Genomic DNA, 13193 nt, shown 5'->3' with positions numbered 1-13193 from the left:
TCTCCTTTAAGAAAGTTTTTTGTTAGTTCAAGAAATTGTATAGATAAGTTTGCAGTCTGAAACTTGTTTTCTGGATGTAGCTTTCCATCAAAATGAGAACTATGCTTTTACTACTATACATTGTATCTGACATCTTCGAGGAGTAAGAACTCACTCGGGGAACAATATATTTGGCTGGTGCAATGATACTTATATGAAAGGTTTCGTACTTCAGTTATTCACTTCAAAAAGAAAACTTTGAGAATCTGGAAACTGGCAAATGTAAGAGGAAAATTTTATAAAGGTGTAGAATATCTTCTCAGTGACTGCTTGTTAAAACCAATTAAAGCAGTTATAAGTAATGGCAGTTATATTAATAAGGAATGGCAATCATTAAGAATAATCATTCAGTGGAAGAGCACAAGTAGGTCTTACTCCATCATTGATGCCTCTTTGGTCTCCAAAATATGGTCCGTCAGAATCCAAGGCATGGACATCTCGATGGGAAACTGGATTCTTCTGCCCATGGTCAGCTCTAAGAAGAATTCCCTGAACCACAGCTGGGACAGATCACAGCATTGCTGCAGGGTTTCTTTCAGAATAAATAAGGAAGAATTACACTTCTTATAGAAATACATCAGGAGCAATACAACTGTGATTCTGATGATGCAATGTGAAACAAAAAAAGCAGGCGTGAGTCACTAGAGCTATACATAGGCCAAATATGTAAACCAAATTCAAAACATAAAGCCCATGACTTTTTCAAAGAGCTTTGAATTCCCCGTTGGCCCCCAAAGTGGTGCCTTATTACAACAACAAAAAAACCTAACGTGGAAGTGAACCAGACTACCAGTTAAACAGAAAAACTATGTACACCAGTAAGTGGGGATTTCTAGTTTAATTTCTCAGCTGGGGGCTGAGACAGCTGTACACTGAACTTGGGAAGCAGCAGGTGAAGGAGACAAAATTGTACCAGATCCGCCAGTACCATCTCTCCCTATGGAGGACTGAATCGCTCCACACCTTCCTGTTGATTAGATGGGCAGGAAATGACAGACAGACACATGAAGGAGGGATTAAAACAAAAAGTTTCTAAGGCCGCTGTCAAAGGCGTGGAGGTGTGCTTCCCACCTCTCCAGAAAACACTCGGCACAAGCCTTCTTTTGCAGAAGGTTTGAGAACCAAAACGGGAATGAACGTTTTACATTAGGATCTCCTGAAGACCTTTTGAAGTGCTTTCCCCCAGTAGCGTTATGACTGACATTAACAGGCTCTGAGGGTAAAGGAGTCCGGTAGCAAAACAAAAATGAAAGACAACACAGCATGGTGATGACAAAGACTAGATACATTCAATGTCAGTAGGTGAATTCTTTAGGACAGCATGTTTCCGATTACAATTAACTGAATAGTAAGAGTAGTGAAATGACATCAAATTTACCACAACAGAGAATTTGTTTCCTCCGTACTTAAAACATAAACAAAAAAATCCCCAAAAAACCCAAAACACAAAAACTACTTCCTTTTTAAATTTTCAGTGTGTATAGGCTTATCTGTCCCTTGTTTATATAAATACGTACATTAAAAAAATAGAAACGGGAGGTAACAATATGAATTTTGACGCATTATAAACAAACGTATAACAAGTCAAAATAAAAATCCCACCACAATACTGAATATCAGGTCTCAGAAAAAGTTTGGACAGACCAAGGCTTTTGATAAATAAACCAAAGGTAAGTTGACTTAGGCAATCGGAAACATTTTCCAGGTCGTGTTAGAGGTGTTAGGACATGCTAAGCTGGACACTGATCATCTACATATCTTACCACTGAAATTTATCAAATGAGTGTAGAAGAAAGACTCGCGATGGAATTTTTCTATGTCCAATATGGTGGGCCCCTCAAGGCTACTTCTCAAGGTTTTCTTGGAACCACTTTTGTCAGCAATGAGGGACTCTAACATAGTTCTCACCATGTAAAGCTGTATCATTAAAGGAAACAATTGTGGTGGAAAGGGGGGGAAAAAAGGAAAATACACATGGTACATTAGTTGAGCAACACTGAGAATTACTATCAGTAAGCGACTGCTCCACTTCAAATTGAAAACTGGCACTGTGTGGGTAAAAGCCTTCCAGGCGAGAGGAACAGAAGCAACGCTAGCCTACGCACCAGCACAAACGCCTACCCATGCCAAGGGGACCTCCACTGACGCTTAGCAGCAGACCATTTGCAGTGGAACAGTTCACATCACCACAAAAAGTAAAAGTAATAAGTAATGTCTTACCACCAAAGTTTAAAAGAGGCGGATAGATGTAGGACTGCCTCAGAAACTTGTGTGTCACATGCAATAGCTTTTCCAATCCCAGAGACTTGAGCTGCTTCAACAGCTCAGCAGAGTTTAAGGACTCTGTCATAGTGCGAACCATGTAGAGCTAAAAACCAACAGACAGGGGCAGGCAGGGGAGAGAGAATCCGTTAATAAAAACACAAGGGTAAATAAGGAAGGGGAAACAGAAGCAGAGAAAACGTGTTAGTTTGTTAAAAGTGAAAAGCAGCACAGTACGCATGCAGAGGAGGACATACAGAAAGGTTTCTCCGATCGGAATAATCGCTGCAATCCGGTGCTCCCTCGAGTGAAGGGAAAAGTTCCCGTTCATTTCAGAGGATGCTCAGAGAGCCATTAGCTTCTCAAATGATATCGCAAAGATTTCCAAGTATTACCAGTTCATACATAGCCATTTTAGAACTGCATGAAACTGAGAAAAACCTATCTAAAAATCGATATATTTGACCTCCCTCTTCCTCCTGTCAGCCAAGACAGACAAGCGTACCAGCCCAAAAGCAGAAAAAGCAGAGAGAACCATGTACTCTAAACAGCCTGTTGCAGCCAGTGAAACAAAGCCCTTAAACATTACTAAGCACAGGAGAAGCACACTGGTGGTAATACTTAATTTTTCCCCCCAGAAAATTAGAAATCAAAACATTTTTTTCCAATTTCCAAAACAAAATCTTCATTAAACTCATCTCAACTACAATTTAAGCAACTTTTTATTACCCAAGATCATTATCCATACGTGTTCTCTTCCCCGCAGATTTTAGGTATTAAGAGATTGTCTTTACAAACCACAGTCGCCTTCAATTTTTCACCCAAAGTGCTCAGCACCTGATTTTCTCAGATGAGCTATGAATACCAGACCATACACTCTCCAAACAAACCCACAAAGAAAATAAAAAAAGAGAATTATATGGAGGTAACAAGAACGAGCATCTAGGTATGGTATTTCAACGACTACCACAGAAAACACACTTGAAACACACTCTTGTTTTACCGGCAGCAGCAAATTAAATTGATTTTAGGGAGCAGTTTTATCATTCATTACGGAACAGTAAGAGGGATCTTGTCAGAAGTCAAATACTCTCCCATATTTTACAGGCAATCATTTATATTTTAAATGTATTTTAAAAATACATAGACATCTATTGAATAATCGGATTTAACAAAAAAAAAAATCCACCAGTCATAGCAAATATGGGAGTCAGTCAAGAAATAATTCAAATAGTTCAAAAATATTATTTAAAAAACATTAGGAGCTCTATGAGAAAATATTTCTTCCCAGTAAGCCAAATTAAAGATATTGAACACTTGGAAAAATTATGCATCAGAGTAGAAAGGGACAGCAACCCAGACAGAGGATTTTGATTAAGTATATATGATTTTGTAAATATAAATCTAATCAGAGTAGATTTTTAGCATTTAAATAAAAAACCAAAACTGCAATTTTTAAATAGTTCAGGCCAGAGAGAAAACATTTCATGCAATAATTGTTGACAGATATCGCAACCACCAGATGGGAAAATACCTGAGTGCTGGAGGGTCCCACTGCACGCCTTGGGACTTTGATGTCAAAACCACTTTTGGGGTCCTTCTCTCCCCTTAGAGCTGGGTCATTGAACGGCTCATGACCCGCTTCCCAGTCACAGACTGTCTTTCTGATGGCCTGCAAGACACTGAACCCAATTCACACTATTTCAGACATCCAGGTGCACTGATGAGAACATTTTACAGTTTTAAGCACTCTTCCACAAGCACAGAAATTTTGCAACAACATTCGGGAGCTCAGGGTAACTCGGAGCAACCACAAACGATTTCACCAACAATTTTAATGACACCACATCCATGAAACAATGACACCACATCCATGAAACAATGGCTCCACGCTGTTTATCAAAAAGGACAGTCCAAGAGCCTTTCTCCTCTGTCAGAAGAAAGCTGACCTCTGAAACTGGTTCACCAGAGACAAAAGTCACTTGTTAAGAATTCACCTCTGGGATCCTTAGCAAGCGCATCAAATCACTTTGTTCTCCTAAACCACAAAAAAAGCAGATTATTCAATCAAATGAAAGCAGCTTATCAACCAAACGAGAGAGAGACAATTCTGGCTTGAAGTTAAAAGAAGCAGCAGAATTCCTGTTTCCAGCAGAACTCCAGAATTCAGCTGGAATTTACAGCTTCATACTCCTAACTCCAAATACTGAACTAGACTTCAGACACTTGTCAGAAACATAGCCAGACATATCCCATGGCATGCTGAATGATCAAGCAAATGTCTACTCCCAAATCTGAGCAGATTTGAAAGTAATACTTCCATATTTCATGAAAGTCCCTAGGACAAAGAGTCTCCCTGCAAATTAGCCACTTTCACTTTTAAGAGCTTTGCAATGAAACGTGGTAGTAAACAAATAGTAAACAAGTCAAGGTTAAAAGCAGTTAGGGACAAAAAAGTGAAGTCAGGAAATGCCACCAATCAGTGTGGGCAGATGGAGCACTTGGAAGAGAGGTGTAAGACTAATACACCAAAAGCAGCAGAAGCTGAGAAAAAAGGCAGGATGCTAAGAAGGCAGAGATGAGACTATGGGGTGGGATGTAAACATGAGACATAAGGAGAGAAAACACTGGAATCGTAAGGAAGGTGGACAGTAACACCTTTCTTCAAAATAAAAATACTACTCTTGCTTTCCATATTACAGTACTTCTCTTTCCTTAAAATAAAAATAAATGACCAGCAACACAAGACTTCCTGCGGTAGTCCTAAGTGGCTCAACACAGCCTGGACTCTTACCGTACCCATGTTGGCAACCATTGACTTCAGACTTCTTCAACTTCCAATACCTATTCAACCAAGCTAACTTTGAATACCAGACAGACTAGTAGGGGAGTACAGACTTAAAAGAGGCAAAATTTAACAGCTGTGCAATTCTGTAACAAATTTAGTAAGATATGAGATAAAAAATACAGGAGAAGATGAAAACAAGAATGCTACCTCTGAATGACATTTTTCTTCTTTTTAATGGCTTGTCTTAATGGCTCTCTAAGCGTGACCTGAGCAAAGTCCTGAAGAGCTGCATAAATGGTATGGCGAATGGCATGATTAAAAACACTTTCCATCCTTCCCATCAGCACCTGAAGACCTTTGATCATGGCAATCACCTGGGGAAAAAAAAAAAAAGGTGTATTTTTTCTTATTTTGTTTGCATAATTGTTCAAAAAGCCCCTTTTCAAATACAGAAAATGAGAAAAGAGGAATTAACAAGTTCCAAAAGATGAAGGATAGTTTTACTGTGCTCCTCCTACGTACTGAATGAAGGAAAACATGCTCTTTCAGAGACAACACAGGGCATGCTGTCTTTTTGCACTGGGTATAGAAAATGCTTATAGAGAATGTTCTCCTTTGTATAGAATTAATCTTTGGAAAATCCCTGTAAAAGAAGAAAAAATTACCTTACCTCAACCAAAGCAAACTTCTCCTCACTAGTATAATTGTATCTTGTTGCTCTTTCATACTCTTCGGCATTGTCAGGACAATCTTTATTAGAATATTTGTCAGTTGGGTGTACCAGCTTCCACGAATACTGCAGTTCATGCAGCACAACAGGGAGAAAAAAGATGGGGAGAAAAAAAAAAAAAAGCCTGAGAAACATGAAACATAGCTGGACACAAATAACATGCTTTAAGAAATACTCCAGTGTTTTCAAGAATATCTGGGGAAAAAAATAGTACTATTCTCAAAACCTGCATAAATTCTGAAACTACTACCTAGTGGAAATGCCAAACAATAATTTGCCTAACAAATTTTCTTGAAAGCCAGCAATCCTGTATTAGCTCAAAAAGTTTAATTGACACTCAGCAGGTGATACACTTCAGGGTATTTTTTACTGAGCAAATGCTACCGTAGACAGAAGTTTCTTCCCCACTTCAAGCACAAGAAACACAGAGACCTCAAGGCATAATAAAGACATCCATCACACCCACACACAAAAAGAGAAGCTTCCAAACTGGCCAAATATTCACATTTAGAATTCAAAAGACAACTGGAAAACTACAGTTTGGGGAGGAATGGGGTGTGTATGTTTAAAGGTGTGGAAATAGCTGTATTATCTATGACAACATCATCTGCACAGCATGCACTTCTCTTAAATACTGCCTTTTCAGTCATGGCAAACACAGCTCAAAACATTCCTGAGCAGTGTCAGGCTGATCTAATAACCATCGGGGTGCACCTAGTGAAAAATCCTAGTCCCATTCAAATACAATTTTCTCGCAGTTCGAGTTCAGTGAATAGTAAGGTCTGGTTGATATTATCTTTGCATAAGTGTTAGATTACAGAGCAATATAAATTTGCCTACTATCATGGATTAATATTTGCACCAATTGACCTATGGCAAAGAAGAGCATCACACCCTGCAACCTAAGTGCTACAAAGAGGACACTGGGCACATTGTTAAACAAAGATGAAGTATTTTGGAGGCATTAAGTTGACAGGGTTAAATTGGACATCAAACATATGCTGAAACTTTTTATCTGAACATGATGCATGTAACGAGGTTCATGGACATTGAGTGAATGCAGAAGACGAGTAAATAAGTAGGATACTCCAGATCAGAATAAATTCTCAGTAGGAGGACAGGGAGAAGGTGAACACAAACTTACATGAGAAGTACTTAAAGAGAATCCATACAAATCAGAAAGACAAAGCAAAGCAGTGATAATAGGCAAAAAACCCCTGCTGTGGTCCTCAGAGAAAGTTTGTTCTGGAACTGGGAGGACAGAAACAGAGCAAAGAATGAGAGACTTTCTACAGAGATATAATAAAAAGGAAGACTCTCACTATGAAGAGAGAGCCTGAATGTAGCAATTTGCAATGTCAGAAATACAGGGAGCAAGTCTGGGGGTTGCAGAGGCCATAAATAGATGACAGCAACCTCTCTTAAGAAGGAGAAAAGGAGAACAAGATTTTCACCATAACATACACTGCTGATTTATATAGGAATAGGATAATACAGGAAAAAGTATGACTCATCTACTGGCTTTTAAAAGAGGCAGTTAAAAATATAGAAGAGGAAGAAAACTGGGTCTCTAGCTAGTGATCTCCCACAGTGACTGCACTGGATTCACACAGTGCAAATGGCTTGATGCTCCCTCAGACATCAGAGGCAGAGGAGGAGCAAGTCTGGCTTCTCTCATACAACATGTCATCTGTTTCAACCCTTCCTAGAACATGCTTTGGTACGGGTAAGACGTGTAGCTTTTATCTAAGTGTCTGCAGCATAAAAAGGACTCCTGCATCCTCCTCTTCAATCTCTACCTCAAGCAGTTTCTTATTGGAAAAAACAGTCACTTTTCTAACTGGCATCTGTTTTTAAAATAAATTATTAAAATATACAGAAACAACTCTGCAGGTTCTTTATTTTCCCTCCCTCATCTCCTCTCAAATTTTCCTTTCCCCACGTTTACTTCCTTTTTGACTAAAAGCCTAATCTAAAGCCAATGGGAGCCTTTCCATCCATTTTTGTGTCTTTGGTTAAGACCTTGCATGCTTCAATTTATGAAGCAACGATGTCTAAACATAGCCAGCTGAAGCTGTTCTATCACCTCCTGTGTGACTGCATGTTGGCACGATATTTCTAACAGAATATAATTTTAAACAACGTTTAGAAGAAAATAATGAAGTCTTAATCTACAAAATGTATGTATCAAGAGCAACATAAAAACATCTGGTCAAGGCTCACAGGTGATCACCTGTCCATTAAATATAACAAGTTGAATGTACTATATGAGATTGTATGAGCTACTGGATCTTCAAAGCAGCAACATTACTCCTAGCCTCTGAGAACTTCATGTGCCTTCCTCTGAGAATGTGGTTTGGAGCAGGAAGAGAAAAGGAGTGAAGGAAGAAGGAAGAAGGCACTTAAGGGAACAAAACATAAAATGCATTTTTCATTCGGTTAAAGCAAAGCCTATCCAACCTCACCAAGCTGCCTCTTTTTCATCTGGTTTTATTTCCCACATAACATACCACTTCCATGACATGTGCACTCCACTGAGAGAGAAGCTGCAGACCTTGGAGAGAGAGATCAAAGAGCTTCCGATACTCCGCATCTGTTTTCTGAGCTTCCTGTCGACCAGACCCAGTCACCACCTAGAAATAATTAAACAAACAAACAAAAAAAAAAACCCAAATCAAACCCACATCAGAACATGCTGTACCCAGAATCCATAGCCAAATTTCTACATAGATTTCTTTTAAGCATTAAAACAGCATCATGTACCAACACCTGCATTAATATCAGCTTTTTATTCTAGAGACTTATATAGTTAAACTTCACAGATTTAGGTCAAGAGGTGGAAACCACTGGTATCCCTAATCACCAAAATATTGTTACAGATTAATACAGATCAATTCAAGACATCAGTTATATATATATGTTATATGTTCTATATATGTATATTTTTATATATATACATATACGTGTATATGTGTGCCTTTCCCTTTTTTTTTTTTTTTTTTTTTTACTAATCTCTTAACTTTTAGTTTCATTTAAACTGTTATGAGCACTCGTTTGGAGTAAGAGCTAGACCACCTATTCCAAAAGAGACATGCCAAAAGTACTAGGGTATGTATCCTAGATATATATAGAGAGAAAAAGACAGAAGAATATATGATGTGTCATTATTATTTTAAATTTAAATAGTGCAAATATCATGCAGAGAATGGGTACTAGCCCTGCAGCCAGCTTTTCTTGATTCAGGTGATCAAGCTTTGTCATTTACCTAGCCTGAGGTTTACTTGCTCTACAGATACTTAACAATAACTGTTAATCAGTGACATGAAATTTGCACAAATAGCTTTAATCCCACACACCTCACTGTTGCTGTAACGAGCCAGTTCTGATATGAAACGCATATGGTCGTCTCTGATTTGGATCATCTGCTCACATATATTGTATTGGGGACTGCTGCTGGAAGACGTGCACGTCCATCTGTTTCAGAAGACAAAAAAACCCACCTAAATCAGTTTAGGCAATAAACAGTACAACTGATACTGCAAAGAAAGTTCCACAATGCACGACTCTCTTTTTTAAAAATCTTCCTTCTCTGTTTGAGGCCTCTCCTCTCTTCAGACCTCTACCTCTGACCCTGCACAATCCATTAGTGATGGACTGCCCTTCCGAGTTCAAACAGCACTTCTTCCAAGTCTTAAAAACAAAACCAAAACCTTTTTCTTCTCTAGCTTTTTTTTTTTTTTTTTTTAAAGGCTGCTGCTATGAAATACAAACCAGCGTCTCTCTTCAGGAGCAGGACTGAAAGGCAGGGCAGAAGCATAGGTACAGGCTGTAAGATACCTCTAGCTACCTTCAGATTGTTTATCATTTTTCTTGTTTAACTATGAAGAGCCTACAGTGTGATCCCAACTATAAAAAAGGGCATTATTAAATACTATTAACATGTTATCAAGAGGGACACAAAAGACATGCTACCAAGAATGTCATGTTAAGTAGCCTCATATTTTTAGTAGCTCAGTAGGCCCACTGCTGTTGATTTTCTCTTAGCAATTACATGCAGGTTATGTGTTTTTTCTGCAGGAATTAAAATGCAAAGCACTACATTCTAAATTCATGTAACTGCATGGAGGGAAGGTCTTGGAGAGGCACGGAAACATTCACTAAAACAAAGCAATAACCATAAACCATGGATTCATTTATGTAACAACTGGCTTCATTTTCCAGCCATTCTGCTGTGCTGCATACCTAGCGAAAAAAAAGAGGGGGGAGACAAGCTAAGTTGCTGCTCCATATACAATATACACATGCCTATTTACCCATGCACTACTACCGCTCACCTTGCTTAGTAAAATCCTTCATTTCTTTTAAAGAAAGTTTCATATTTAAAGGAAAAAATAAAAATGAAATTAGTGTAAGATAAAATTCATTTCCTCCAACCCAGGTGATAAGAAATGTCACAGATACAAGAATGAGCTCAGCAGCATAGAATGGTCTTTAAACAGCCTGTTTCTTTAGTTGTATGTTATATGAATTACATTAATAGTGAAATACCCACACCAAAAAGCAGACCAAGGTGAAAACCCTATTAAAGTAATTACCACAGACTCACAGACTAATGGGTGATTATGAAAATATACTCCAAGGGTTGGACTTTCCCCAGCCCAGATGCTCCCCCCTCTTTGTTTCCTTCTCCCTCTTACCTGGATTTATTTTCCTCATAATGGGCACTGGTCTTAATGTATCTTGCAAGTTCAATCTGCATGTCACCAAACAGTGGGACAACCTGCAACTGCTGTACACAAGGAATAAATCAGATTAGATAAATTATTAAACACAAATCTTAGTGAAAGGAAACCATTATTTACCCATACTATAGTCCAAAGTGAACTTTATTATATTTAATTATATTTAAAATGCAAGGGGAATTACCTTTAAAATCACATAATAAGATCACATCTTAACCAACCTTAAAGAACTTGTCTATCTTGGCTAAATTTATCCTTTTCTTTGCATCCAGCTTATAGATGTTACTGACACTTCCATCCATCAGGTACAATCCAAAGCCCATAACCTGAAAAAGAAAATCAAACCTCTCCGCAAAAGGACCTCAGAGGTAAAAACCTGCTGCGGTAAGACCATTCTTCATATCATTAAAAAAAAAGTAATACTTTAAAAACAGTCCTGAAACACCCATCCTCCTTCAAACAGAATATATTTTCAAATACATACATTTCTGTAGTATTCTTTTATTTTATATATATTAGTAGTTTTTACATTAACATTAGCCCGATTGGTTATCCTTCAAAGATGCTACTTGTTTGTATAAAGGTCTACCATACAAAAAAATCTCACTGAAACTAGCGTCTGGCTATTTTTAGACAGTTATTTCTTCCACTTCCATTTTATTAAAATTCTCTACGTGCAAACTGATCTGTAACAGAAGTTTAGATCTAACATCTGTGAGCTAGTGCTTTTTATATCTTTCAGCGCATCTTTGAATTATACACACAAGAGCTCAGAAGCATCCAAAAAAAAAAATCTAATTACATTTTCTCCAAGTTATTCATTAACATAAAGTCATAATTCAGTATTTACAATAGCAGGAGCTGAGCATGAGCCAGTTAATGTGTTCTAAACATGCATTTACTGAACAAAAGGCCTAAATATGAAAGACACATTGGACATTCCTGCAGACAGAATGCAAATGTTCTAGAGTTTGTGTATGGTTACAAGATGCTTCTATTTGGTCCTAATAAACAGAGCTCTTCAGAAGTTAAATGCTGAAGTGACTCAAACTATTTGTCATGAGGCAAATTTTCAATTCTTACTCTATACCTTTTTTTTGCACTGCAAGACATACAGCTGATAATATCAACCACACTTCATATTGCCCAGCACCCTCTTATTACATGTACCTATTCCAGCTAGCTAAGCTTATCTGCTTACTAACCCTAATTTTAAGCTTTTTCCCTGAAATATTTGATACACAGCCTCACCCTCAAAAGCTTTTTATACAAACTTGCCACATATCTAAAAATAAAACATAGTAGTTCTTTTCTGCTGTTATTATACTTCATAGAAACACAATTACATAGAATTGGTTTTCTAGCAAGGCTGCAGCAGTTCAGTTGGGTCAACTTCAATTTATGAAAACCAAAAATGGATTAGAAACTTTCTCAATACATTTAGCATGTAATATAATAAAAAGACAAAGCGGGGGGGAGAGGAGAAAAAGCAATAATTTATTTGGTTAATCTGGTTCTTTTTAAAATCAGGAATTCAAACATCTGTGTCCTGCCTCAATCGTTCTTTTTTAATTTTTACCCAAAAGAAACTTACTTTCAAAAGCATATGTTTCTCACTGGGAGTTAGATACATTTTGTTTTCATAGTAGTCCACACACAAATTCACAATATCTGCAAGCAGCTCTTCATAGCCAACAATCACCTCCAACTGCTGCTGTAAAGACTGGGAAAAAAGAAGAAAAGGATATTAGTCGAGTAGTTACAGTCCCTGGGGAACAACAGTTACTACCAAACTGGAAGAGTTTTATTTTAATAGTTCTGTAAAGTATTAAGTACTTTGCAAAAAGACAATTAAAGCTTACTTGTGTTATCTTGTTGTGGTTGGCAAGGAACATGGAGAGGTTCTGGGATTCTTGAATGGACTGAGGATCTGCCATTTTCCGCAGGAACTGAGCAGCTCTTTGAAAACAGAAGAAAAAAAAACAATATTTCCCTTTGGCAGGTTTGCTTGTAAGCAAATCCATCCCTTCTCAGTAGAAACACACCCATCCCCAAATCTGCCAGGGGAACTGTAAGCTGACAGCACATCTTTAAGCACCAGTACAACAGTATATCATTTGCTGCCCATACAGGACTGTCAACCTCAGTGCACCTCCCACTTCCAAACTCCTGAACTGAGCAGAAAGAGAACTTGGCAGACACGGTCAGTACTTTTTTGCCACAGCTTTTAAAAAGTGAGTTATCCAAACACAGGCTATGGACTCAACAAAGCTGCATCAAAAGCCTATTTCGTAAAAGATGAAGAGAAGTTTTCTTAAAAAAACAATTGAAAAGAAAGGTTCATTATAAGAGAAGATAGACTTAATTTATCCCAAATGAACTGTTTTCAATCCCAAATCCCCCACTACACCCTAGTTAAAATCCATCCCAAACCAAAAACCGTTGGGTATATCCCTCAACTGATGGGGACAGCAGTGGCTCTACAGACCCAAGCCATGCAACAATCCAGGAAAAGTCAGCCTTCCAGAAAACAGTTTGTCCTCTAGAAGCATGCCTCCAAAGAAAAAGAAAGGCAAACCAAGAAAGTTTAAAAGGTCTCCAGGCACAACAGCAACAAAAGGCAACTACTGGT

The 13193-nt window shown here is 38.0% G+C and overlaps 1 protein-coding gene across 5 annotated transcripts in view; it reads right to left on the bottom strand.

The window, feature by feature from the left end:
- CYFIP1 (cytoplasmic FMR1 interacting protein 1) overlaps nt 1–13193 on the bottom strand; it is an 81368-nt gene that overhangs the window by 43766 nt on the left and 24409 nt on the right. For 2 of the 5 annotated variants that reach the window (XM_054841788.1, XM_054841796.1), the window contains exons 7-17: nt 12424–12520; nt 12156–12284; nt 10783–10887; nt 10517–10608; nt 9176–9293; nt 8330–8452; nt 5760–5885; nt 5297–5463; nt 3836–3983; nt 1803–1956; nt 415–571 (exon numbers count right to left, since the gene is read on the bottom strand). In XM_054841788.1, the coding sequence (XP_054697763.1) occupies nt 415–571; nt 1803–1956; nt 3836–3983; nt 5297–5463; nt 5760–5885; nt 8330–8452; nt 9176–9293; nt 10517–10608; nt 10783–10887; nt 12156–12284; nt 12424–12520 (1416 nt within the window). Of the gene's footprint in view, nt 1–414; nt 572–1802; nt 1957–2259; nt 2408–3835; nt 3984–5296; nt 5464–5759; nt 5886–8329; nt 8453–9175; nt 9294–10516; nt 10609–10782; nt 10888–12155; nt 12285–12423; nt 12521–13193 lie in introns of those variants that run through there. The other 3 variants (XM_054841812.1, XM_054841805.1, XM_054841822.1) reach the window with 3 other exon arrangements.

This window comes from Grus americana, chromosome 1 (genome assembly GCF_028858705.1).
Source record: "Grus americana isolate bGruAme1 chromosome 1, bGruAme1.mat, whole genome shotgun sequence".
Taxonomy (NCBI): domain Eukaryota; kingdom Metazoa; phylum Chordata; class Aves; order Gruiformes; family Gruidae; genus Grus; species Grus americana.
The sequence above is the reverse complement of the archived record's forward strand: the minus strand, read 5'-3'. Positions and strand labels throughout refer to the sequence as shown.